Below are 23,336 nucleotides of genomic sequence, written 5' to 3'. Positions count from 1 at the left end.
TTTTGCATCTTATTACTTGCAGACTGTCTCCTCAACTTTCACCCCAAATTAAAAGACTGCAGTTACCAAATATTCCAAGTTCTGGGAGAGGGAGAGTTCTGGGCAAGAGGGTAGAAGCAGCTTTTCTGTTTTGAGAAGAGTGAAGAAGGAAGGCAGAGGTGCGGGCTCCTTGGATGTAGGAAGGGACACTTAGAGCATTGGAAGAAAGATTTGGGGAAGGGAGTCAGGAGGTTGGGGAGGTTTCTACATGGAAGAGCGTCTTAAAGTAAAAGACATGGAACTGTTTAGTGCAAATTAGATCTGACATTTCTTTCTTCTGTTTCTGGTCCCTGTTGGGTTATACATGTCCCTCTAGCATCTCAGGCTGGCTGTGCAGATACCACAGTGACAGGGAAGGGGATTGTCTTCATCCATTCGGGCCACTATAACAAAATACCGTAGACCAGGTGGCTTACAAATAACAGAAATGTATTTCTCACAGTTCTGGAGGCTGGCAAGTCCAAGATCATGGCGCTGGCAGATTCGGTGTTTGGTGAGGACCCACTTCCACACTCATGGCACTCTTCTCGCTGTGTCCTCACGTGGTGCAGGGGAGGAGGGAACTGTCTGGGGTCTCTTTCCTAAGGCCACTAATCCCATTCATGATGACTCTGCCCTCAAGACCTAAGCATCTCTCAAAGGCCCCACCTCCAGATACCACCACACTGGGAGTTAGGTTTCAATGTATGAATTTGGTGGGGGGGAACACAAACAGTCCATTGCAGGGACCATGTTCTTTGAGTGATGAGATCTCTCCCTGACATCAGTGATGTTGACAGAGTGACAAAATCCTACCTGGGAGCAGCCCCCCTGAAACCATTCTAATGTAGTTTATATTTTAAACTAAAATTGAATAGTCTAAAATTTTAAGTCATAAATATTACCGAAGATATTGTAATGATGGGAATTTCACTGAATGCCATCAGTTTGAGGCAGGAGCTATAGGCGTCATGCTTTTGGAAGGCGTGGGAGGATGGGAGGGTGAGCTGTGTGACCCCTTCCTTTTTTTTAAAAAAATTATTTATTTATTTTTGGCTGCGTTGGGTCTTTGTTGCTCCATGCAGTCTTTCTCTAGTTGTGTCGAGCGGGGGCTACTCTTCATTGCTGTGCACGGGCTTCTCATTGCCGTGGCTTCTCTTGTTGCAGAGCACAGGCTCTAGGCATGCGGGCTTCAGGAGTTGTGGTTGTGGCTCATGGGCTCTAGAGCGCAGGCTCAGCAGTTGTGGCACACGGGCTTCATTGCTCTGCGGCATGTGGGATCTTCCCACACCAGGGATCGAACCTGTGTACCCTGCATTGGCAGGCGGATTCTTAACCACTGCACCACCAGGGAAGTCCCACCCCTTCCTTTTTAAAAAAATCTAGAAACTGATGACAAACACTGTAAATATGTTTCACCACACATTGTAGTCCTTGAAACATGTGCTACAAAACTGTGTTCACAGCCTGAAGAAGAACACCATCTTACAAATTTCTATCCCTTAGTGATACAGACATACTCTTGACCATCTCTGGGCAGGGTGGCCTCGAATAACTACATGCACAGGGAGGTAGGTGATGGTAGAGCGAGGTGATTCTGAGTGTTGGGTCCAGAGTCGCAGAGTAAGTGCCTTTATGGTGACTCCTGGCTTTACGTTGGTAGACTAAGCTAGACATAATCTACATCACCATAGATCCCTTTTCTTGAAACCAGAGACTAGGGCAAATGTGTGCAATATGAAAAGCAGGCTAGGGTCTCCGCTTGGGTTCCCCAAAGTGGAGCCCGAGACAGGGCTGCAGGTGCATGGGATTTGTGGAGGGAGGGACTCAGAAGAAGGGAGGTGAGGGAAGCAGAGTGGTGCAGGGGAAGGAGCTGAGTGAGGACATGCTATCAGCTGAAGTCTAGCTTCAGCCTGAGCCTACAGGGTGGGGCTCTCAGCATGAACTGCACCACAGAGGCTGAAGGGCATGGCTTCATTGGCTGTAGTCTGGGGGCGATGTATATGTGTTTGTATTCATGTGTGCACACTTTTATGTATGTGTGTACGTGCATGTATGTGTACATGTACACACGTGTGCATGCATGAACATATATATGGGGGTTACATAGCAGGGCAGCTACAACTTAGGGGAGCTTGACCTCCACAGGAGGGGCAGCTGTGATGGGTACACTAACCTGGAGAAGAACGTCTGGGGGGAGCCCACATAGCCTCCACTGCAGGAAAACTCCATTAAGATCTAACTGGTATCCTGGTCATTTCAGAGAGTCTTATACAAAGTAAAAGAAAATGTGGGCAGTCTTAAGAGTTTTTATGAAGAAAATTCCACCCCCCAATTTATATATCCGTGGAGGCTGGGAATTCCAGGGGTTTACCCTTTTATGAAGAAAGGAAGATTGTGAAAACAATGTATTGTATTTGGCTCAATACTGACTGAGCTGATTCTATGCACTTTATCCTATGGGCCTCAAGGACATAAAGATAGTGAAGTGAGTTGAAATCTAGTAGGAGGAAGATAAGAGGCCAGCTGTCTGTGTGTCTGAAGGTGCACAGAGAGATGGACAAAGGATGAGGGGTGCAGGGAAGGCTTCCCCGCTGGAGCCGTGACTTCAGGGGCTTGTATGAGCTGGTGTGGTTTGGCACGTGAAGGTGGGGCGGGCTGCAGCTGGGTGGGGCACCTGCTGCAGGCTGGCACTCCCAGGAGGACTCCACCTTCTAGACTGGGGGCGCAAACTCAAACACAGAACTGTTGAGTGAGCGATGCCAGTGGGTAGGGGGTGAGTTGTGGGACCCGCTAGAGGGCATAGCCGCTGCCCAGCTCCCACTGCTTCTTGACAGACACAGGATGGCAAAGCAGCATGACCAGATCTTTCCACCTTTTGAGAGAGGCCACAAGTCTGGACTTCTACGTGGAATCTCCAGGCTTTTAAAAATGTTAGCAATTCAGAAACGGTTTAAACATGGTGCGGGTCAAGCACCACACGTCTCAGGCTGATGCAGCCTCTCGCTTGCCAGTTTGCAGTCTGTTTGAAGCTGTCTACCTGTTTGGCAGCTCCTGTGAGGAGGCCACATCTGAGAGGCCCAGGACAGACGGGGTGCAGTAAGAACAGGCTGTGAGGGCTAGTCTCCTCGCCCCACCACCAACTCAAGGCCTAGTGGGGAGCTTACCAAAGTGGCCCACGAAACATGCCGACCTCCAGGGCTCACTGCTTGCTTTGGTTACTCTTAGCTTTCCGAGGAGATCCAGTGCTCCGTGGCCAGTCACATCCAGTCCCTGGTGAAGTCGGAGAAGAACCGTCAGGTCATGTGTGAGGCGGGCATGCTCAGGACCCTTATGACCTACTGCCACCAGGCGCTGACCACCAGCAGCAGCCCCTTGCACTCGGGGCTCATCAGGATTTTTGAAAAGCTTGCTTCCCAAGCCATTGAACCAGACGTGTTAAGGTACCGCGTGCTGCACGTTAAATGCTGCCAAGCCCCTGGCGGCCATGCGAGTGCACAGTGGGCAGTAAGAGTGCCCCCTCCCCCTCCCCAGCAATGGACACTGCAAGTCCAGGGAGGAGCCTTGGGTCTGCAACAGTGTGAGGCCCGCAGAGCGGACGTAGCCCCTCCCATGGAGCTGATGTTCTCGGGGAGAGGGATCATAAGCAAAGGGTCCTGCAGACAATACAGGACAGTGCTGGATGGGATGCTCAGTTCAGAGTGGGAGCTCTGAGGAGCTGGGAGGACCAAAGTCAGGAGATTGGGTATAAAGAGGGGGACTTCAAGGGAGTGGCAGTGGCTGAGGCCTGTGGCCTGTGCAGTTCACCAGACCAGGTGAAGATACCCTGCTGAGAGGGGTGGAGGCTGTAGGGGCCTGACTGCCACGAGGCTAGACCACAGGGAGGTTAGCTGGTGTGACGGGCCACGACTGGGCTCCCTACAAGGACGGGGACAGAGGCAGCACCACTGTGTCCTGTGGGGCCTTTGCACTGCAGCCCCTCCATGAAGCCACATGTCTCCTGGAGAGCCACAGCAGGGAGAGAAGATGCACTAGGAGGAGCAGACACAGAAGACAGAAAAGCAGAGGAAAGAAAGGCTCTAGGAGGGAGGTCAGGGGTCTCTTAAGTACTTGTGGCCAGGCCACCCTGCCCTAGACAATGTAGGTGTAGGGAGGGTGGTACCCAGGGCCACAGGCCAGCTGGACCCCTGCTGACACACAGGACCAAGTGCAGAGGGACGAAAGGCAACCCCTCCAGCCAGCAGGCATGGGACCCAGGGGCCAGGCCAGCCTCTTTCCACCTCTAGCTGTGGGGCTGTCAGACAAGGCCACCGTGCTTAGTTCAGCTGATTAGTCAATTCCATTAGAAACTTAAAAACAAAGTATGACAAAGTTATTTTCCAACAAAACCCTTTTCCTCTTAAGGTCCTCACTGGTTAAGTCAAAAGCACTTAAATTCACCAGCTCTCTGGTCTGAGTGCCGGGTCAGGGATGCCCTGTTTCTGTATGGCCTGAGAAAAGGGTTTCCAGGCAGAGAGAGGAAGGCCTGGAGGGGGAGCCAGCGAGCTCTGGGACCTAGGACAGTGCTCAGATGAAGCTGGAGAAAATTTCTGCCTGCAAAATGTCTTCATTTGGTTCTCTTGTTTGTTATGATATTCAGACAGTTTCTAGGCTTTGGAATTGCTCCACCTCCATCGGCTGCAGCGAAAATCCTCCGTTCATCTCACGTACATGGAGGGGACTGTGGATGCCCAGGTGAGGACAGAGGAAGGAGCAGGGGCAGGATAATGGGATTTAAAAGAGAATATGCATTTCTTGTAAGGGATCCTTTACAACATATGGGAAGCAGACAGATTTAAAAATGATTTTGCCTGCTGCTCAATGGAGCAAATGAGGAAAAAGCAGAAGGATCAGATCAGTGGTCCCCAGATAAAGACCAAATATGGAAGGAGGGAGACCCCTACCCCCATACAAGATGGTGATGATGAGTGTGTACTTGACCCCTTTGGGCCTGGAGCACGGAAACCTTCATGTCACAGCGCGTGCAAGAGTACCCAGCGCTGCCCCTGGGCAGAGGAACAGTGTCAGCTTTCTGCACAGCTCACAGCTCAGGGGGCAGTTAGGAGGTCAGGAGAACAAAGGATTGGCCTGGTACCTGGAAAGATGCTGGTCCAGGGAACCAGCTTGGAGAAAAGAAGGACATGGACATGCTGAATATAAGATTGCATAGGACATTGAGGCAAGGAGGCCCAATTGAAAAGCAAGGATGGAGAGTCAGGCTTGAGCCGGCAGCCAGAGGTGGGAGACAGAGCTTTCGAGGAGACAACCTGTTGTGAAAGAGAGTGTGGAGGCCAGAGAACCAAGACAAAGCCTCGGTGAGCGACGGCCAATGGGGCAAGCCAGTGACAGCAACAGAAAACCTGTATTGGAAAGGGGTGGGGGCCACGACAGAATTAAAGTGAGAAGAAGTTTCTAGGAGGAGCAGGTTGTCACAATAGTTCCGTGTTATCAAAGTCAGCAGAGAGCCCAGGTGGGAGGGCCAGTGGAGGGCCCAGGAGGACACCCTCAGGGTTAGGAACGGCATGGTACTCTGCAGAGCCCTCCTTCGGGGCTGTGGCAGAAATGTGGGGGCTGTTGTCAGAAGAGGGGCAGGAATGGTTTGAGCAAAGACACAGCTCTTCTCCTGCCTGCTGCCCTAGGGTCCCAGGCAGTGACACCAGTACCTGCTGAGGATCCCCTGGACACCAGCCCTCGCTCCGCAGTCACACAGGCCCGCAGGCCCTCAGGGCCATCCCAGGGCTCAACCACCGCCCTTCAGACAGCACTGAGCCTCATCTCCATGACCTCCCCACGCAACCTGCAGCCTCAGAGGGCAGCCCTGGCTCCATCCTTCGTGGAATTTGACATGTCTGTGGAAGGTTATGGGTATGACAGGCTTTCATATACTTGAAATACACTATTAATTTCCCAGTGCCTTGGGTGAATTATAATATTGATTACAAAAGTGTAGCTCCCATCGTCTCTCACACTCAGCTGTGGAAAATGTCTGGGTCATGGACACCCTGTCTTCTCAGTGGCTTCTTAGAGGCAGTGTCCCCAGCTGTCTTGGGCCAGGACCCTCTCATTCCCCTGGTGTGTCTGCATTCACGTGCAGTGTGGACTGCCCTCCCCTCTAGCCTCCAGAGCAGATTCCTTTCTTAGGGTCATGGCGCCAGCATCAGCTGCTTTCTGTCCTCGGGGCCTCATGGTCTAGGAGGGAGTGAGGCCCCTGCAGAAGGACAGAGGGGGAAACCTCACGCCAGAGGTTGGCTTGCGGTTCAATGATCTGAGACACTTTCCTGTTCCAGCTGTTTGTTTATTCCAACCCTGTCTACGGTGATGGGAACCAGCACTGAATACTCGGTCTCTGGAGGGATTGGGACAGGTAGGTGCTTCCCTGGGGGTTTAGCTTGCTGGGGTCCCCTCCCTGACCTGGGAGGAAGTCCTTGGGGAGCCTTGATTTCAGATTTCCACTTGGCATTTCCAGAAGGCGTGAGTCTTCCTCTTGGTCCCGCTTGTCCCGTTGGTCATGCCTGCCTTGGGGCAGGGGTGTCCTGTTCACTGTGCATCCCAAGGGCCCAGCCCATGGCTCTGCACAGAGCGGGGGCTCTGTTAGCACTGATGGGCTCGGTGGGTGAGTTGGTGGCTGAGCCTGACTTTGATGCATTTTGTCAGTGATTGACAGAGGCTGAAATGGACACCTCACCCCACCTTACGGCTCTCTCTAGAGAAGAATATGAGTTCTTTGTTGATGGCCATCCAGTCTTTGGCTCACGTGGGGATCGACTGGGCCTTGGCGTGCTTTGTACAGTGCTGCACTCAGCTGAAAACCAGGCACCCCTTGTTAGGAGAGCCAGGGTCTGGGTTTCTATGGGAGGGTAGGTGCTCAGGAGCTATTACATTTATGGCCCATCGGCGCAGGGTTCCAAGCCTGATTCTGCCCATTCGGTGAGGGCAGTGGGCCCTGCCTGTTCCACCAACCCTGTTACAAGGTGGGAGGGCATGGGTTTCCCTAGAGTGGAATATTCCCCAGGCAAGGCTTAGCCAAGCTAGGCCGGGGTCCTCTGCCCCACGTAGCACATGGCCTGGCTTTAGACCAGCTGACCTGTGGGCCCCATGATGACGGATCTCAGGGGTGTGTCACGTCTCCGCCCCCTTGGCAAGGCAGAATGGAATAATAGGTGGGCCAGCATTGGAGAGAGGCTTCGAGGATCTAGGTTCAAGTCCTGGAGGGAATATGACTTACTGCTGCACGTATGAATAAGGAGACAAGAGCATCCTCCTGCGTGGGGTCGTTGTAAAATAGGTGTGAGTCGGGTGGGGCACAGTGCTAGCACACAGTAGGGCCACCCCTGAGCTAAGTCAGAGCCACAGTGAGTCTAGACAGGCTTCCGCAGCAGGACAAAGCCTAAGGGCGTGCTTGTGTTCTGACCCCAGGCGCTGCCAGGTCCTTCCCTCCACCAGGGGGCCTGACCTTTTCCTGCTGGTTCCTGATCAGCAGGCACAGCTCAGTCACGGAGGGCCACCCGCTGCGCTTCCTGACCGTGGTACGCCACCTGGCCAGGACTGAGCAGCCCTTCGTCTGCTTCTCCGTCAGCCTCTGCCCGGAAGACCTCTCCTTGGTTGTGTCTACAGAAGAGAAAGAGCTTCAGCCCCTGGGTAAGGTTTCACCCACCCTTGGGAGAAGTGGGGCTGAGTCAGCAGCTCTTGGCCCAAGAGCCAGGGGGACCGGCCCTCCCTCAGTTGTACAGGTGGCTGGTCCTGGCTCTGCCTCAGAGAGCTCAGCTCGGCTCTCCAAGCTCACCTGCCAGCGATGGCCTGAACTGGCCTGAGATGGCCAAGGCCAGGGTATTATGGCTACGCCTGTCCTTGTGTGCCCCGTTTCATAGTGAGACATTGACACTGGAAGGCCCAGGGTTTGGCCTGGCATCCTTTACACACAGCACAGCTGCCTAGGCTCCTTCCCTCGCAGGTATTTGCCACCCTATGTGCATCACTGTGGAGGCAGCAGTCTAGTGAGGGGTAGACCCTGCAGCCTGACTCCTGGGCTTGAACTCTGGCTCTGCAACCTTAGGCAAGTTACCTAACCTCTTTGTGCCTCAGGATGGTAACATGGAAATCACGATAGTACCTACCTCAGTGCCTGGCACAGAGCACGAGCTCCAGCAATGACAGCTGCTGTTGTCAATATTCTGTGGCGGGGGGACTCGGCATTGGCTCCATGGGCACAAGGCCCGCTTCTGCTGGGTTGCTGCTCTCTGACACTGCAGGCGTGGTCTGGTGTTTGTGTTCTCTTCCAGATGTCATGGAACCTGAGGGTGACCCTGAGCCTTCTGCGGGACGCCAGCTTCGGGTCAGGTGTGGCCAGATGCTGGCCTGTGCTCAGTGGCACCACCTGGCTGTGGTTGTCACCAAGGAGATGAAAAGGAATTGTACTGTTTCCACCTATCTGGATGGGCAGGTCGTCGGCTCAGCCAAGGTAAGGTGCTTTTCCTCAGTTGTACTTGCCCCATGGCCATGCCCCCCTGCCACACCACCCTAGAGTGGCCTCAGTTCTTTGCTTTCTTTTGGCAGCAGCGTTGGTATCTAATGAAACCCCCTTGCTGTCCAGAACACCTGGCTGAGCTCAGGCATAAAAAGAACATCTTTAGATGATGGTCACACAACCAGGGCAGAAACTAAAACATGGAAATGAGAATAGTCATGACAGTTACGGTTATAGGAATAATCACAAGAGCATAGAAATCTCCAGAATGAACAGAACAAGGCTTCTCACATCTTAAGGTCTGAATTCCCCAGGGGAGTCTGAGCAGGACCCAAGGTTCTACCTTTCTAAGACGCTCTTTGGTGAATCTAATGCAGCCAGTCTGCATGCTACACTTAGCAGCAAGACACAAGGACTTGCAAAGACACCAACATGTCTTGCCAGATTTAGAGCAGGAATGATGAGGAAAGGACGGTCCCCTGCTTAGAGAAGGTAATAGAATGTGAACACACAGCTGGAGGAAGCGTCTCCTCACTGTCATTTAGAGACACCTGAGGTCCTAGGGCATAAGGGAGAGGAAGCTGGGAGATGAAGACTGGCAGGCGTGCTCCAGCGACCACTGTCAGAGGTCCCCAAAGAAGCCAGAGACAGAAGGACCCAGAAGACCACAGAGGGCAGGTGCAGCCAGATTTTCACCCAGGTTCCAGAGGCAGCATCTCAACCTAGGCTACGTTCTTGAATCTTTTGGGAAGTCTTTTAAAAGTTCTCTTGCATAGGCTATACCCCAGATTAAATACAGCAGAATGTCTGTGAGTGGGGTAATTTGGTGATGTTGTCAGAGTTTCCCAAGTGATTCCAATATTAAGCCAGAATGGAGAACTTGAGGTTAATAGGGTTTCCCATTTCAATAGTTTGACATTTGGGGCCCGATCATTCTTTGCTGTGGGGTCCTATTCTGTGTATATTAGAACACTTAGCAGCATCTGTGCCCCACCAAAGCTGCTATAGCATCTCCTTCTGCCCAGCTGTGACCACCAAAAATGTCTCTAGATATTTCCAAATGTCTTGGTGGGGGAGGGCAAAATTGCCCAGGTTGAGAATCATTAGGTTAGAACAACCTAAATTCTGTGGAACCTGAAGATGAAATTGATGCTATCTTCTGGTAAATGTCTTATCAAAAAAAGCAGTGGTAACCAGAAAGATTCACCAGGAGCATGACAAAGGTCCTTCAAAACATAAAGTTAACTTTTTTCTTAAATCATTAACAATTCCTTCCCTCCCTCCCTTCCTTCCCTCATTAAATATTTATTGGACGCCTACTAGGTGTTAGGAATTGCCCATGCCTACCAGCCAGATACCTCCAGGAGCATGCATATAGTACAAAACAAGAGTTACATTTATTAAGCTTGCTGTAGCAAGAGACTCCTTACCCCATTGGGTAATAAGGACTTAGGAGGAGCTAATAGGATTTGGGCTCATTTTAGGTGAGTTTTTGGGAGGGTTCGAAGAAGTGGAGGTCAGTCTGTTCTGACTTGGATGCTGTCAGAAAGGCAATTTGGTGTCTGTGTATGTTCAGAACTTTTTTTCAGGAGGTAGGAGGAATGGGGCAGGGCTTGAGCTGTCAGTGGAGAAGGAGCAGTGGTCACTCAACGTTAGCCAGGATGGAAAGTGTGGTCACATTTGTGGTTTCCCAGTGTCTTTGTTTTTCATCTGTTTAGGCATAATTACAGAGTGGACTAGTTTTGGTCCTCTTTCACAGAATATGTTGGCATTCTCTCTTGTTTCATAGAATAGGTTGTGTTCTGTGAACTAGATCATGTACCTTGAGGCTAAGAGGCTTGTCCTATTGCTATTTGGAACTCGCTTGCACCTAGCACAGGACTGGCATACAGAAAGCATGCAATAAACACTTGATGAATTGCACTGAATTTATAGCCGCAAGGAGTAACGTGGACCGGCTGATGGTATTGTTTAGTGAATTGGTACATGGATGAACATCCAACCCCGTGGGACCAGCTAAACCAGATTCAGTCAGCAGGGAGGTTGGAAGTGGTATGATGCTATGGGAATATGCCAAAATAGGCCATGGAGAATGGCCAAGGGCCAAGTCTGACAGAGTTGACTTTCCAAGATGATTTCGACAAGTCCGGTCAGAATCAGCAAGTGAAATTTAATCGGGATAAACATAAAGGTCTGTGTTTAGACGCAGGTGACAGTTGGGCAAGAACAAAATGGGCTTTGGTTGGGGATAACCTAGTGAAAGAGCTGTTCTCAAATGTTAGAGCCTTTGCTTTTATTTCCAAGGGAAGTCAAGTTCAGCTGTGAAAGGTGGGGAGTGTGTTAACAGCTTGAATTGAGCAAAATGATTTGGGAGCAATCGGAGACATCTTATGCCTATAAATCAATCTGAATAGTGCAGGGAGTATACACGGTAGGAATCTGAGAAGAAGGGGACAGGTGGATTGGGGGGTGGGGCACCTTTGTCAGGTGGGAGAAAAAGTCTCTGCCTACAAGGACGGGAAAGGGGAGAGAGAGCACAGTAGACCTCACTCTAGGTAGGCTTGACAGCTTGGAAAAACTTGGTTTGTTTTTATTTGAAAGTCTTATTTAATTGGTAGGGATAAAAAGAATATTTCTGAAATTATATAACCTCTTATTTAAAAAATATGTATTTATATACATAGTCATGTATAATTTTGTAGTCGTTATAAAAATAATATAAACACATTTTGAAATAACTGAAAAATAAAGAAGAAAGATTACCTACATTCCTTCTACCTTACCATCATTTTTAGTTTCTTTCAGTTTTTATTCCTTTAATAAAATAGTTGTGACTTTATTGTATAAAACATTTTATATACTACTTAGTTAACACTATCATTTTAAAATGTTTTATCTGCATGGGCTATGAAACTATTATTTTTGAATTTCTGATAATCTGTTAACTATTTCTTTTATCGAAATTTTTGAGAAAATTTTTGAGAAAATTGTAGGCTAACATTTAGTGGTAAGAAAGAGATTGACCAAGTACCACTGGTGGCACAGTGGTTGAGAGTCCGCCTGCCGATGCAGGGGACACGGGTTTGTGCCCCAGTCCGGGAAGATCCCACATGCCGCGGAGCAGCTAGGCCCGTGAGCCATGGCCGCGGAGCCTGTGCTCCGCAACGGGAGAGGCCACAACAGTGAGAGGCCCACGTACCGCAAAAAAAAAAAAAAGAAAGAAAGAAAGAAAGAAATCTTGTGTACCTTTCATCCAGTTTACTCCAATGGTAATATCTTGCAAAACTATAGAATATCACAGCCAAGATATTGACATTGATACAATCTGCTAATTCATTCAGATTTCCCCAGTTTTACTTGTACTCGTGTGTGTGTATTTAGTTCCATACAATTTTATCACATTTGTATGTTCTTGCATCCACTGCTCCCACCAAGATACAGAACATTTCCATCACCACAAGGGTCTCTTTTGTTGTATTTTTATAACTACCACCACCACCCACCCACACCCCTCCCAATCCCTGTCCCTAAACTTGGCAACCAGTGAGCTAAAATGTTGTCATTTAAAAGATGTGGTTATATCTATGGAATCATACAGTATGTGATATTTAGGATTAGATTTGTATTCAGCGTAATTCTCTGGAAATTTATCTTAGTTGTTGTATGTGTCAGTAGTTCATCCCTTTTTTATTGCTGAATAGTATTCCATACACTCAGATATGGATACGTAACCATTCACCCATTGAAGGACGTTGGATGTGTTCCCAGTTTTGGGATGTTACAAATAAAGCTGCTATGTACATTTACGTACAGGTTTTTGTGTGAGCTTAAGTCTTCATTCCTCTGGGTTAAATACCTAAGAGTCTAATTGCTGGGTCCTATGGTAAGTGCATGTTTAGTTTTATAAGAAGCTGCCAGAATATTTTTCCATAGTGACTGTGCCATTTTCCATCCCCACCAGCAATGGATGAGTCGTCCCGTTTCTCTGCATCTGGTGATGTCACTCTTTTTTAATTAGCCATTCTGATAGGTGTGTAGTGATGATATCTCTTGTTTTTAGTTTGCATTTCCTTAATGGCTAATGAGATTGAACATCCTCTCATGCGCTTATTTGCAACTTGTATATCCTCTTTAGTGATGTCTTATGCACGTGTTTCACTCATTTTCTAATTGGATTGTTGGTTTTTTACTGTTGAATTTTAAGAGTTTATCTAAATATGTTAGATACCCGTCCTTTGTTAGATACGTAATTTGTAAATAATTTCTCCTAATCTATAGCTTGCTTTTCATCCTCTTTCATATGGGATTTTGCAGAGCAAAAAAGTATTTAATCTTCTTGTGAGCAGTTACAGTTTCTGCATGTTCTTTGTTAGTGTATAGAATGCAGTCGATCTGTGTGTGTTGATCATGTATCCTGTGACCTTGCTGACCTCAGGTGTTAGTTCTAGGAAGTATCTTTTTTTTTGGTAGATTCTTTGGAATTTTCTACATGGACATACCATCTGCAAATAGAGACAGTTTTATTTCTTCCTTTCCAGCCTGTAATTATTTCTAGTACGTAAAACTTAACTAAGGTACCAATATTGGACATTTAAGTTCTTTGTGAAATGACTGGGAAGAAAAAGATGAACCTTTTAGTGGCACTTTATAGTTCTTATCAAATTTGTTTCCAAAGGCACAGTGTCAGTTTTTTACTCCCACCAGCATTTTATAAACTGTTTTGTGCACTGTTTCTCAGCTTTGAGAGTTATCTTTGTAATGTTTTTAGATAAAACAAGTTTTCACTTTGAGAGAAGAAGAAGGTACATCATTTTATATTTTATGTGTTTGTTTGATTAATTCTGAGGTTAAACACCTCCCATCTACATCACCCCCCCCCCAACCTTTTTATGTTAACAGATGTTGTACATTCAGGCCTTACCAGGACCATTCCTTTCAATGGATCCATCTTCATTTGTGGATGTTTATGGATATATTGCTACCCCTCAAGTTTGGAAACAAAAGTCATTATTAATATGGCGTCTGGGCCCTGCGTACCTCTTCGAAGAAGCCATCTCAATGGAAACTCTGGAAGTTATTAACAAACTTGGCCCAAGATACTGTGGTAACTTCCAAGCTGTGCATGCCCAAGGTATGGGATGTTTTGATTTATAATGATCTTGCCGATACTATTTTTTAAATGGCCATTCAGTTATTTATAGCTTATTTATAAAGAATAAACTCAGCACAGGCCAGTCATTAGGGAAAACCTCTGTAATTGGATCATTACATATTTACAATCCAATAGAAAATGTCAGAAAAGGAAATGACAATCTCCTTTAGATTTCAGTTCCAACACACATGATGGAGGAAAGTGGGTGGGTAATACCATCAGCAAACAAAGGGGGAAGCGAGTGAGATAAATCAGTTACATTCCTTTTAATGAAGAAGCTTTTTAACTAAAGTATACTGTTGTCTTCAATTATTAAACAGGCAGACAAAACACCCACATTTTCATTATTGATTGTTGGCTGTTCAAGCAGGGAGCATAGCTCTCTGTGCTCTGTCAAGTCAACGGGGTCAGCTCCCATCTGGGAAGAATGATAAATGAATCTATGTATGGAAGACTTCGTGCCTGGTGAAGGGCGATTGAGTGCCCTGGAGTGTTTCTGTCTCCAGGCTCCATGTCTTCTTTGATCTTCATTTCCTCTGGCAAAGGGCACTGGCCAGAACAATGTGAGGAGGTCAGGTCCAGAGCCGAAGTTTCATCAACTCTCTGTTCACACCATGCTTCTCAAGTGCCACATGTGGCTCTCCTTGACTCAGCGACCTGGGCACTCATGCCAAAGGATGTGTTTACCATGTACATGCAGCTCATTGAAACCCTTAGGGCTTTCGGCCCAGCATTTTGGGAGCGAGGTTACATTCTCGATAGGTGTCTCAAGCTTTAGTAATTTCATACTTGGAATGCCTCTATTTTTATAGTAGGGTTAATATTGTGAGATTTCTCTACAGTTTTCTATGTGTCAGAAATCACAGGTAGGGGTAAAACATGTAATATATAACATACAATGTAACAACATATAGCAACTACAAACATTCCTCAGTGATGACTTCGCCATGTAGCAGTAGATACTTACTCTTCTGAGGCTTAATTTCCTACTCAGTAAAGTGAGAATAGAAATAACTGAAGATGTGTTATTTTAGGAGAGGCCCCTTGTACGGAAGTGATGCCCCTGGTTGCAGAGGAAAGGGTTTCCTTTGGCCTTCATATAGCCAGCTCCTCCATCACCAGCGTTGCAGACATCAGAAACGCATACAATGAGGTGGACAGCCGCCTGATTGCCAAAGAGGTATGCCCTCTAACTTCACCTGCTGCTCCGTTTTGGAATCACGATCTCATGGCTTCCTTCAGTTTTCAGTGATTAAGTGAATACTAATTCACATTTGTGCGTGTGTAGACAGTTACACACAGGCGTGCTTCCCACTTCATTTGTTAAAATATTTCATGACGCCCGCGCATTCGCATCCCACAAGACTAAACCTCTTATTTCTGAGAAGAAAGTAGGTGTTCTTCGTTTTCCTTGGTAGAGCAAGAACAAATGGAATATTTATAAAGCCTCTGTAACACTGGGAACACTACTGAGCTTCCCTTTTCTGGGTGCTACTAACCCCCCAACATTGCAGAATATTCTTTGAATCACTGTGTTTATGCAAACAACAAACTTGCAAAACAGCAAGCAGACATGCTTATAGATGAAGATGCCATTAGACTTCCTGTTTCCTAATTCCTGCATAAAGAGCTCTATTGCTTACTGCTGATGAATTCGGGCTGATTTGTTTACGTTCTCTCCACCCTCACAGACAGAAGGCCCCTTCCCTTTACTGAGACGGCAGGATCAGGGGTTAAGTCCTGTTGAGCACCACAGCTGTGCCTTACCAGCACAGAACCTTCTGCTGGAGGAGACCAGGGTCCCTGTCTTCCTGGCCTTCTGAGACTGGGGATGCCAGGGCTTGCAGAGCCGGATGACCCTAGATCGGGAAGGAGGCAGCTCTGGCCTTCACAGCACCGTTCCACCTCCAGTGTCCTCAGGTCCTTCCTGCTCTCATCAGCTCCTCACTGTGAGCATTTGTTTACACTAGTGAGCATGCGGGACACTGGTGGCGCAGTTGTATAACCGAAGTTGCTCCCTTATGATTAAGCCAGAGCCTGGGAGGCAGGACAGGGGAACCTGAATTTTGGCTTCAGTCCCTCTGACGTCGGTTCAGTTATTATTCATTCACTGACTTACACTTACGGAGTGCCAGGCCTGTGGGTGCCTGCCCTCCAGGAGCTCATGAACAAGACCTCCTCCTTCCCAGGAAGGTTTCTTGGATTAATTGTTACCAATTTCTCTAGATGAACATTTCATCCCGCAACAATGCCACGCCTGTGTTCTTGCTAAGAAATTGTGCTAGTCACCTCTCGGGCTCTCTTCGAACCATTGGAGCCGTGGCCATAGGCCAATTAGGTATGAACTTTTACTGCTATTTGGGAAGAAGGGTTGTGGCCGTCATCGCTTGTGCAGCCTGGAATTCTGGAGCGGCAGGCAGGACTGAGAGGGCTGAGGAGCTGGAACAGTGAGGGCGAGAGTTGGGAGTTAATCTCACCAGAGAGTTAGCCTCCCTGCAGAGGTCAGTTCACTTTGCTGCAGCTGACAACGGGTCGTGAACTCGCTACTAACGGGGCTGGCGTCTGTGCACAATGGAGTGAGTACAGTGGGGCCTCTGAGCAGAGGCAATGCTTGTGGTTGTTTGGGTGAAAACAACAGCCAGCGACTGTTGGTTGCCTTGCAATCAGGCAGGAGCAAAGCCATGAACTGATGCAGGGGTCCAACGTTGCAGATCTAGAGGGCAGACAAGAACCAGAAGTTGTCAGAGCAGCCAGCAAACTGAGGCTCAGAGGGCAGCTGGCTCATCCGGCACTCTGGACTGAGACGGAGGCTGGAGGTCTGAAATCCCTTGGGCTGTTTCAGCCTTCTGTGACCCAGAAAGGACTCAGCACAGGATTTCTCATTGACCTAAAAGTTTCAAAGCCCCTCCTTTTCCTCCCAGCCTGTCCTGTGCACAGGCCCCTGCCCTGAGTGGATGGTGCTCCTGACAGCTCTTGCATGGTGCCGCGGGAACTTCCACTGCAGTGAAGCTGTCGTATACTCAGGAATGCCCTTTGTCCCACACAGGGGTAAGGGTGTTCCACTCCAGCCCTGCTGCCAGTAGCCTGGACTTCATCGGTGGCCCTGCCATCCTCCTGGGCCTCATTTCCTTAGCAACGGATGACCACACCTTGTACGCGGCCGTGAAAGTCCTGCACTCGGTCCTGACCAGCAATGTCATGTGTGATCGCCTGATGCAGCTCATCTGTGGGTACCAGGTAATCCCACCCTCACATCTGAGCCTGCAGTGCCCCCCCTTCAGGGAGCTGGCATCCCCGAGGAACAGGGAGGAGGCTTGCTGGCCCAAGTGGACATTCCCACTAGCATGACTTTTGGAGAAGGGAAACTGAAGGTCCCTGGGTCCTAAGAACAGTGTCACCAGAGCAGAGTGCCAGGTGACAGCCAGCCAGAGAGGGACTCTGATCAGGATGGGGATGCTCATCTGTCTGCAGCTGCCGGCACCTTTCACTGATGAATTCAGGAATCATTTGTGATCCCCCCACTTCGCATCTAGCATGATGGCTAAGAGCCTAGACCATAGAACTAGAATGCTGCGTTTGAATTGAGCCTCTGCCTAACTTACTACTTAACCTTGCCTGAGTCCTGAGTTATTAACCCTCTCTGTCTTGGTTTCTCTACCTGCACGATATGATCTGTCATATCTCCTGTATCTATCATATCTCCTGTATCATGAGGACTAGATGATTTAATACAAGTGAAGGGCTTAGAATTATGTCTGGCCCAGAGTAAGTGCCCTAGAAATGTTGGCCATCTTTAGTTCTTAATCTCTCTGTGCTTCAGTTCTCCTCTGTGTAAAATGGGAATAATAGCAACACCTATTTTGTAGGATTGTGATAACTGAGTTAATATATGCTGAGTGCTTAGACATGTGCCTGCTCAGAGTAACTGCCGTGTGTGTGCACTGTGATTGTTATTGCTATTTACTGTTCATAATGTCAGATGAGTTGTAGACACTGTCCTTCAGGAATGCCCTGCCTGGCTGGGAAGCAGCCAAGAAAGGACTCATGCAGGGCAGGAATAGGGTCAAGGCCTAGACAAGGTCACTGGGGCACAGAGACTGCAGTTTCCTCCTGGGCACAGTGGGGGCAGGGGGAGGGCCTCCCTGTCTCTTCGGCCCCCGAGTCAGGGTCTGAGAAGAAAGCTGTATGGTGTCACGTCAGGCACACCCCCTCTCACCTGGACTGCTGTGCCACAGCCAGACAGCAGCCCCTTCCTCCTGCCTCTCCCTCAAGGTCCACTGATGCCAGTCACAGTTCTACATTATAGACCTGATGACACCTCTGCCTCGTGCAAACCCTTCAGACACGTCCGGTCGTTGATACAATATCCCAACTCCTAAAGGCCTTTCTAACTGGCTACCAACCTGGCCTTCCAGCCCCACCTCCCACCCGGCCAGCGTTTCATACCCTACACTCCTGTGTCCTCAAATCCCGTGTGGTCATGGATCACTAAACACATAGTGTGACCCTGTGTTCCTGTGCCCATGGTTTGTTGATCATTTTTCCCAGGCACATTCCTCTTGTTTTCCCAGGTGGAGCTCCAGTGGCAAGGGGTACATCTCCCTTGACCCCTGCACTGCCCGTGTGGTCGTCTCCCAGCCTCTGTGGCACTGTGTGTATGCCCAGGTCTAACTGCTCTCGTGCAGTGCTGTGATAATCACTCTGCTCATCTCCATCAGACTGTAATGGTCTAAAGCACTGGGCTTTTCTTGTTCTTTGCCAGTGTATTACTGAGACCAGAAAGACTCAGTAAATATCTGGGGAATAAATGAATGTGTGTGGCCAGATTTATATCAAAATGCAAGTATTGAGGCTCCTGGTATATAACAGTTTTCTCTGATTATATTGTTAAAGGCAGTAGTAGTGGGATTTGTCCCAGTTCAGCACATGGATATCTGCTCTGGCTAGGGATTTTAATAATTACTGTGAGCATTTCTAAAAAGGCCCAAAGCAGTTCCTGCTCTCGTGGGTAGACCTAGAAGGATAAAATAAGACGAATACCAGAATAATTTCAGTACAAATCAAATGCAACAAGTGTCCGAGATTCTCTTCCAGAGCTACCACAGTCTCCGTGACCCAGTGGTTACCCTCCATCTTCCCAGAACCCTGGAGCTCCTAAGAGCTGGGCCCTGTTGTGTTCGCCGTTGTCTCCTCGCTGCCCACTGCAGGGCCCGGCACGTCGTGAGTTCTCAGTGAGCGCTTGTCGCATGAATGCAGTGCCTTGGGAGCGTTAATGTGCTCCAGGGCTGCCGAGGTGGCCGCGTCACACTTGGTAGAGGAGTCACAAAGAGCTTCTTTAAAAAGAAAGGGGATCGGAGAAGGTTTAGAGGACTGGACTGGCTGAGCTTTTCAGAAAGAGATGGTAGAGGCAAAAAGTGGCCCTTGAAGGGAATCTGTTTACTCAACACATATTGACTGAGCACCTCCTAAGAGCCAGGCAGTGTCAGTCTAGGGATACAGATGAATAAATGGGTTTAGTCCCTCCCTCCGTGGAAATTTCTGTCTGACTCAGTCTGTTTAGGCTGCTATAAAAGATACCATAGATGGGGTGGCTTAACAGCCACAGAAATTTATTTCTCAGAGTGCTATAGAGTGAGAAATCCAAGACCACGGTGCTGGCAGATTCGGTGTCTGGTGAGGACCTACTTCCTGTTTCATAGACAACCATCTTTCTGCTGTGTCCTCACATGGCAGAAAAGATGAAGGAGCTCTCAGGGGTCTATTTTATAAGGATACTAATCCCACTCACGAGAGCTCCATCCTTATGACCTAATCATCTCCCAAAGGCCCTGCCTCCTAATACCATCATACGGGCAATTAGGTTTCAATATATAAATTTTGAGGCGATACAGTCAGCCTACAACATTGTCTAATGAGGTAGAGAGAAAAATATTATCACGAGACAAGGACTCCCAAATAGTTTGAGTAAAGAACCCATCAGATTCAGAGATTCGTTGTACTTTTTAATGTGAAGGCAGAAGAAAAAATTTTAAAACTCTTATGGCTTACAATAGAAATATTTCAAAAATTTATGTATTTAGGGAAAGAGATAGTGGTAGAGAGGTGGGAAATGGCAGGTTTGAGTAAAGAAACAAGATTATTATTACTATTTTCTGCCTTCCCTGACTACTCTTTATAAAACAGAACCCTCATCTCTTTCTAGACACATTTTCTTGCTTTGTTTCTTCCTAATGTGCATGCCTGTTTGGCATGTTGTATATGTACTTGTTGCCATGTTTGTGGTCTGTTTTGCCCCTAGACACAAGCCCCATGAGGACAGGACTGGGTTTGCTTGTTCATTGTTGCATCCTAAGAGCACATGGTAGACAGTAAGTGTTCAGTAATGATTTTTGGAATGAATCAGTGAATGAAAACAAGGGTCTTCAATTAACTGGCTGGCTCAGGAGTGGATTTAATCATTTTTTAGACGTTTACTCTGTATTTATCTGTTGGTTTGCTGATTGGAGAGCATAACCCTTCCTATCTGTTATTTCTATCAAACTTATTTATCATCCTCTTGTCAGACTAGGTGACATCCAGCCAAGTTTTATAAGATGGATTTTCATAACATGGTAAAGATGGAGGATGGTGTTCTAGATTAACATTATGAACACTTAAGGGATCCAAGATGGGTTCCTCGACATGGCTGGGAGGAAAGTACAATTGCAGGCAGGTGCACAGCCTAGATGGAGATGGAGGGAAGGGTCAGAGCCCTGCCACTCCAAGGAGCATGGATCTTATCTCAGAGGTGATGAGTAACCATTCATAGGCTTAGAACAGGGAAGTGGAATGAATGATGCTTTAGAATGACATTTGACATCTGTGTGGAAGATGGTTTGAAGGGTCAAGATCGGAGACTGGATAGAATCCAACATGATGTGAGACTGCATCCCGGATCTGGGGAGACTTGGAGTCTTTGTGAGCAGTCTTGGCACGTAGCATATGAAAACAGCCAGTGCTGTGCACCCAGAGTGCTGCCGACAGGAAGGAATAAGACATTTGGGACATGCTAAGTGTGAGGTGACTGTGAGACATCAAAGGTAAAATATCAGGTGGGATACCCAGCTCTGGAGTTCAGAAGGGCGTGCTTGGTGGGAGGTATAGATGTGAGAGTCATCAGTAGCATCATGATGGTATTTAATCTAAGGAAATTGATGAAATAGCCAAAGAAAAGGAGTAGTGAAAGGAGAGAAGAGGACAAAGGAGGAAGCAGTGAGGAACTAACCAGGTAGAGCTTGGAAATATGATGAAAACCCAACAAGGGAGGTTGAGAGGGAAGAAGGAAGAGAAAACAAAGAAATGCTTTGTCAAAGAATTTGAAAAATAAAGTGTTTTGAGAAGGTGGGCATAGTCAAACAATGCTAGATGCTGATAAATAATGCAGCAAACTAAGGACAGAGAAGTCCCTGTTGGACTTGGCACCTGGGAATCACTAGTGACCTTTCTAAGGCAGGTGGGCAGGAAGAGGCAGCAACCAGCAGAAGGGGGTTGAGAAGAGAATGTGAAGTGAGGATGTGGAGCCTGAGTGTGTTGATAGTGCTTTCTATTTTTTAAATTTTTTAAAATCTTTGGCTGTGTTGGGTCCTCGTTGCTGTGCAACGGGCTTTCTCTAGTTGTGGCGGGCGGGGGCTACTCTTTGTAGCAGTGTGAGGGCTTCTCATTGTGGTGGCTTCTCTTGTTGCGGAGCACGAGCTCTAGGCACGCGAGCTTCAGTAGTTGCAGCACGCCACGAGGGCTCAGTAGTTGTGGCGCTCGGGCTCTAGGGTGTTCAGGCTTCAGCAGTTGTGGCTTGCAGGCTTAGTTGCTCCACAGCCTGTGGGATCTTCCCAGACTAGAGCTCGAACCCGTGTCCCCTGCATTGGTAGGCAGATTCTTAACCACTGCACCGCCAGAGAAGTCCGATAGTGCTTTCAAGAAGTTCACCTACAAAGAAGAGTAGAGAAATGGGGCCCAAACCAGAGGGATTAGGATTCAAGAGAAGGTTGTCTTTAAAAGGAGAACTACTAGGGCATATTTGTCAGGAAGAAAGTGACAGAAGAGAGAAGGATGGATGAAGCTAGGAGAGAAGAGCTATCCCAAGGAGCAGGCGAGGGGTGGGTCCCAGAGGCCAGGTGAAGAGAAACCCTGCTTGTGACAGGAAGGAATGCAGTGCAGGCATTTGTGGATCTGATGGTGGGGACATGAGAGTGTTCACGTCTGATGGGTTCTAAATTCTCAGCTGTGTACTGAGTCAGGTGGTGGAGGGGAGGGAGGCTGAAGGAGAGAGGAGAAGAGATGAGATCACCATCTTTAGGATGAGGAAAGCCAGCTTACTAAAAAAAGAGTTGGACTGCCAGGCCAAATTGAGTACTAATTTGACATTTGACACTATTAATGTAAAGTGAAACCAGTCAGCCTGAGTGACTTTTCTCAAGCAGCTTTCAGCCATCCTAATTATGTCCTGGTTGGGGAGTGGGGATATGCTGAGGAAGTGACTGGAACAGTCTGAAAAGATATTATTTTCTGATTACAATTGTCTCAGTCAGTTTGGGCTGCTATGACAGAATACTATAGACTGGGTGGCTTATAAACAACAGAAATTAATTATCTCACAGTTCTGGAGACTGGGAAGTCCAAGATCAGGGTGCCAGCATGGTCAAGTTGAGTGAGGACTCCCTTCCGGATTGCAGATGGCCAACTTCTCATTGTATCCTCACATGGCAGAGTAGAGAGAGGAAGAAAGCTCCCTTGTGCTCTTATAAGGGCACTAATCCCATCTGTGAGGGCTCCACCCTCATGACCTCTTCTAATGCTAATTATATCCCAAAAGACCTGTCTCCAAATAGCATCATATTGGGGAATAGGGTTTCAACGTGAATTTGGGGAGGAACAGATATTCAGTTCATAACAACAAGTGAGACTTCCTAATGACACACTGGAAGAGCGTGTCTGAGAGGACAGGGAGAAGGGTGGACTGTGTCAGATACAGGCGTAGGGAATTGAGCTGTGGATGAGCTGAGCTGAGAATCCAGATGAAGTTGATGAGAACCCAGATGCAAGTGGATGGCGGGTCAGCCTGACTTTTGTGTGGCTGAGGTCAACAGAGACATGAGGCTAGGTGAGGTCCATCTCATTAGTCTCTGAGATGAGTGTGGGCCACTGGGATCCCAGTGCCTCCAACTCGGTATGGATGCTTGCGTGTTGCCAGTTTCCCAGGGCCTGGCACAGCAGAATGGCACGTCTGTTGGCAGCAGCCTGAAGTGAAGCTGATGTAATTGGGTTCGTGGGCCGGTGATGGCTTCCTAGTGATATAGCAACATCTGTAGGATGGGTATGAATGTAGGATTCAGTAAAGGAAAATGAGAAGAATACTCAGAAATGTAGAAAGAAACCAGGAGAAGGTGGCAGTCTGGAAATGTGTAAGATTCAGGAAGGAGCCAGGGGCCCACAGTGAGAGGTGAAGCCTCAAGTACAGAAAAGCAGACACTGGTGGGGAAGCAGCTACAGAAGTTGGTATATGTTTTCCTTCTGATAACAAGGGAATGGAAGAGGTAGCACCAGAGAGCGGAGCGCTTTCAGCCTGGGCTGACCAAAGGTGCTGGTAGGAACAAGTGGGTGAGGGAGAAAGAGTGGTGACGATGCATT

General features: G+C 48.1%; 1 protein-coding gene across 2 annotated transcripts in view; it reads left to right on the top strand.

Annotated features, from left to right (window-relative positions):
• WDFY4 (WDFY family member 4) overlaps window positions 1–23,336 on the top strand; it is a 278,092-nt gene that overhangs the window by 81,002 nt on the left and 173,754 nt on the right. For both annotated transcript variants that reach the window (XM_060286432.1, XM_070043905.1), the window contains 10 exons: window positions 3,247–3,461; window positions 4,658–4,752; window positions 5,697–5,922; window positions 6,345–6,421; window positions 7,474–7,695; window positions 8,337–8,515; window positions 13,421–13,652; window positions 14,708–14,853; window positions 15,900–16,011; window positions 16,720–16,910. In XM_060286432.1, the coding sequence (XP_060142415.1) occupies window positions 3,247–3,461; window positions 4,658–4,752; window positions 5,697–5,922; window positions 6,345–6,421; window positions 7,474–7,695; window positions 8,337–8,515; window positions 13,421–13,652; window positions 14,708–14,853; window positions 15,900–16,011; window positions 16,720–16,910 (1,695 nt within the window). The remainder of the gene's footprint in view (window positions 1–3,246; window positions 3,462–4,657; window positions 4,753–5,696; window positions 5,923–6,344; window positions 6,422–7,473; window positions 7,696–8,336; window positions 8,516–13,420; window positions 13,653–14,707; window positions 14,854–15,899; window positions 16,012–16,719; window positions 16,911–23,336) is intronic.

This window comes from Globicephala melas, chromosome 16 (genome assembly GCF_963455315.2).
Source record: "Globicephala melas chromosome 16, mGloMel1.2, whole genome shotgun sequence".
Taxonomy (NCBI): Eukaryota; Metazoa; Chordata; class Mammalia; order Artiodactyla; family Delphinidae; genus Globicephala; species Globicephala melas.
Note: the sequence above shows the minus strand (reverse complement) of the source record. Positions and strands in the feature narration are given on the sequence as shown.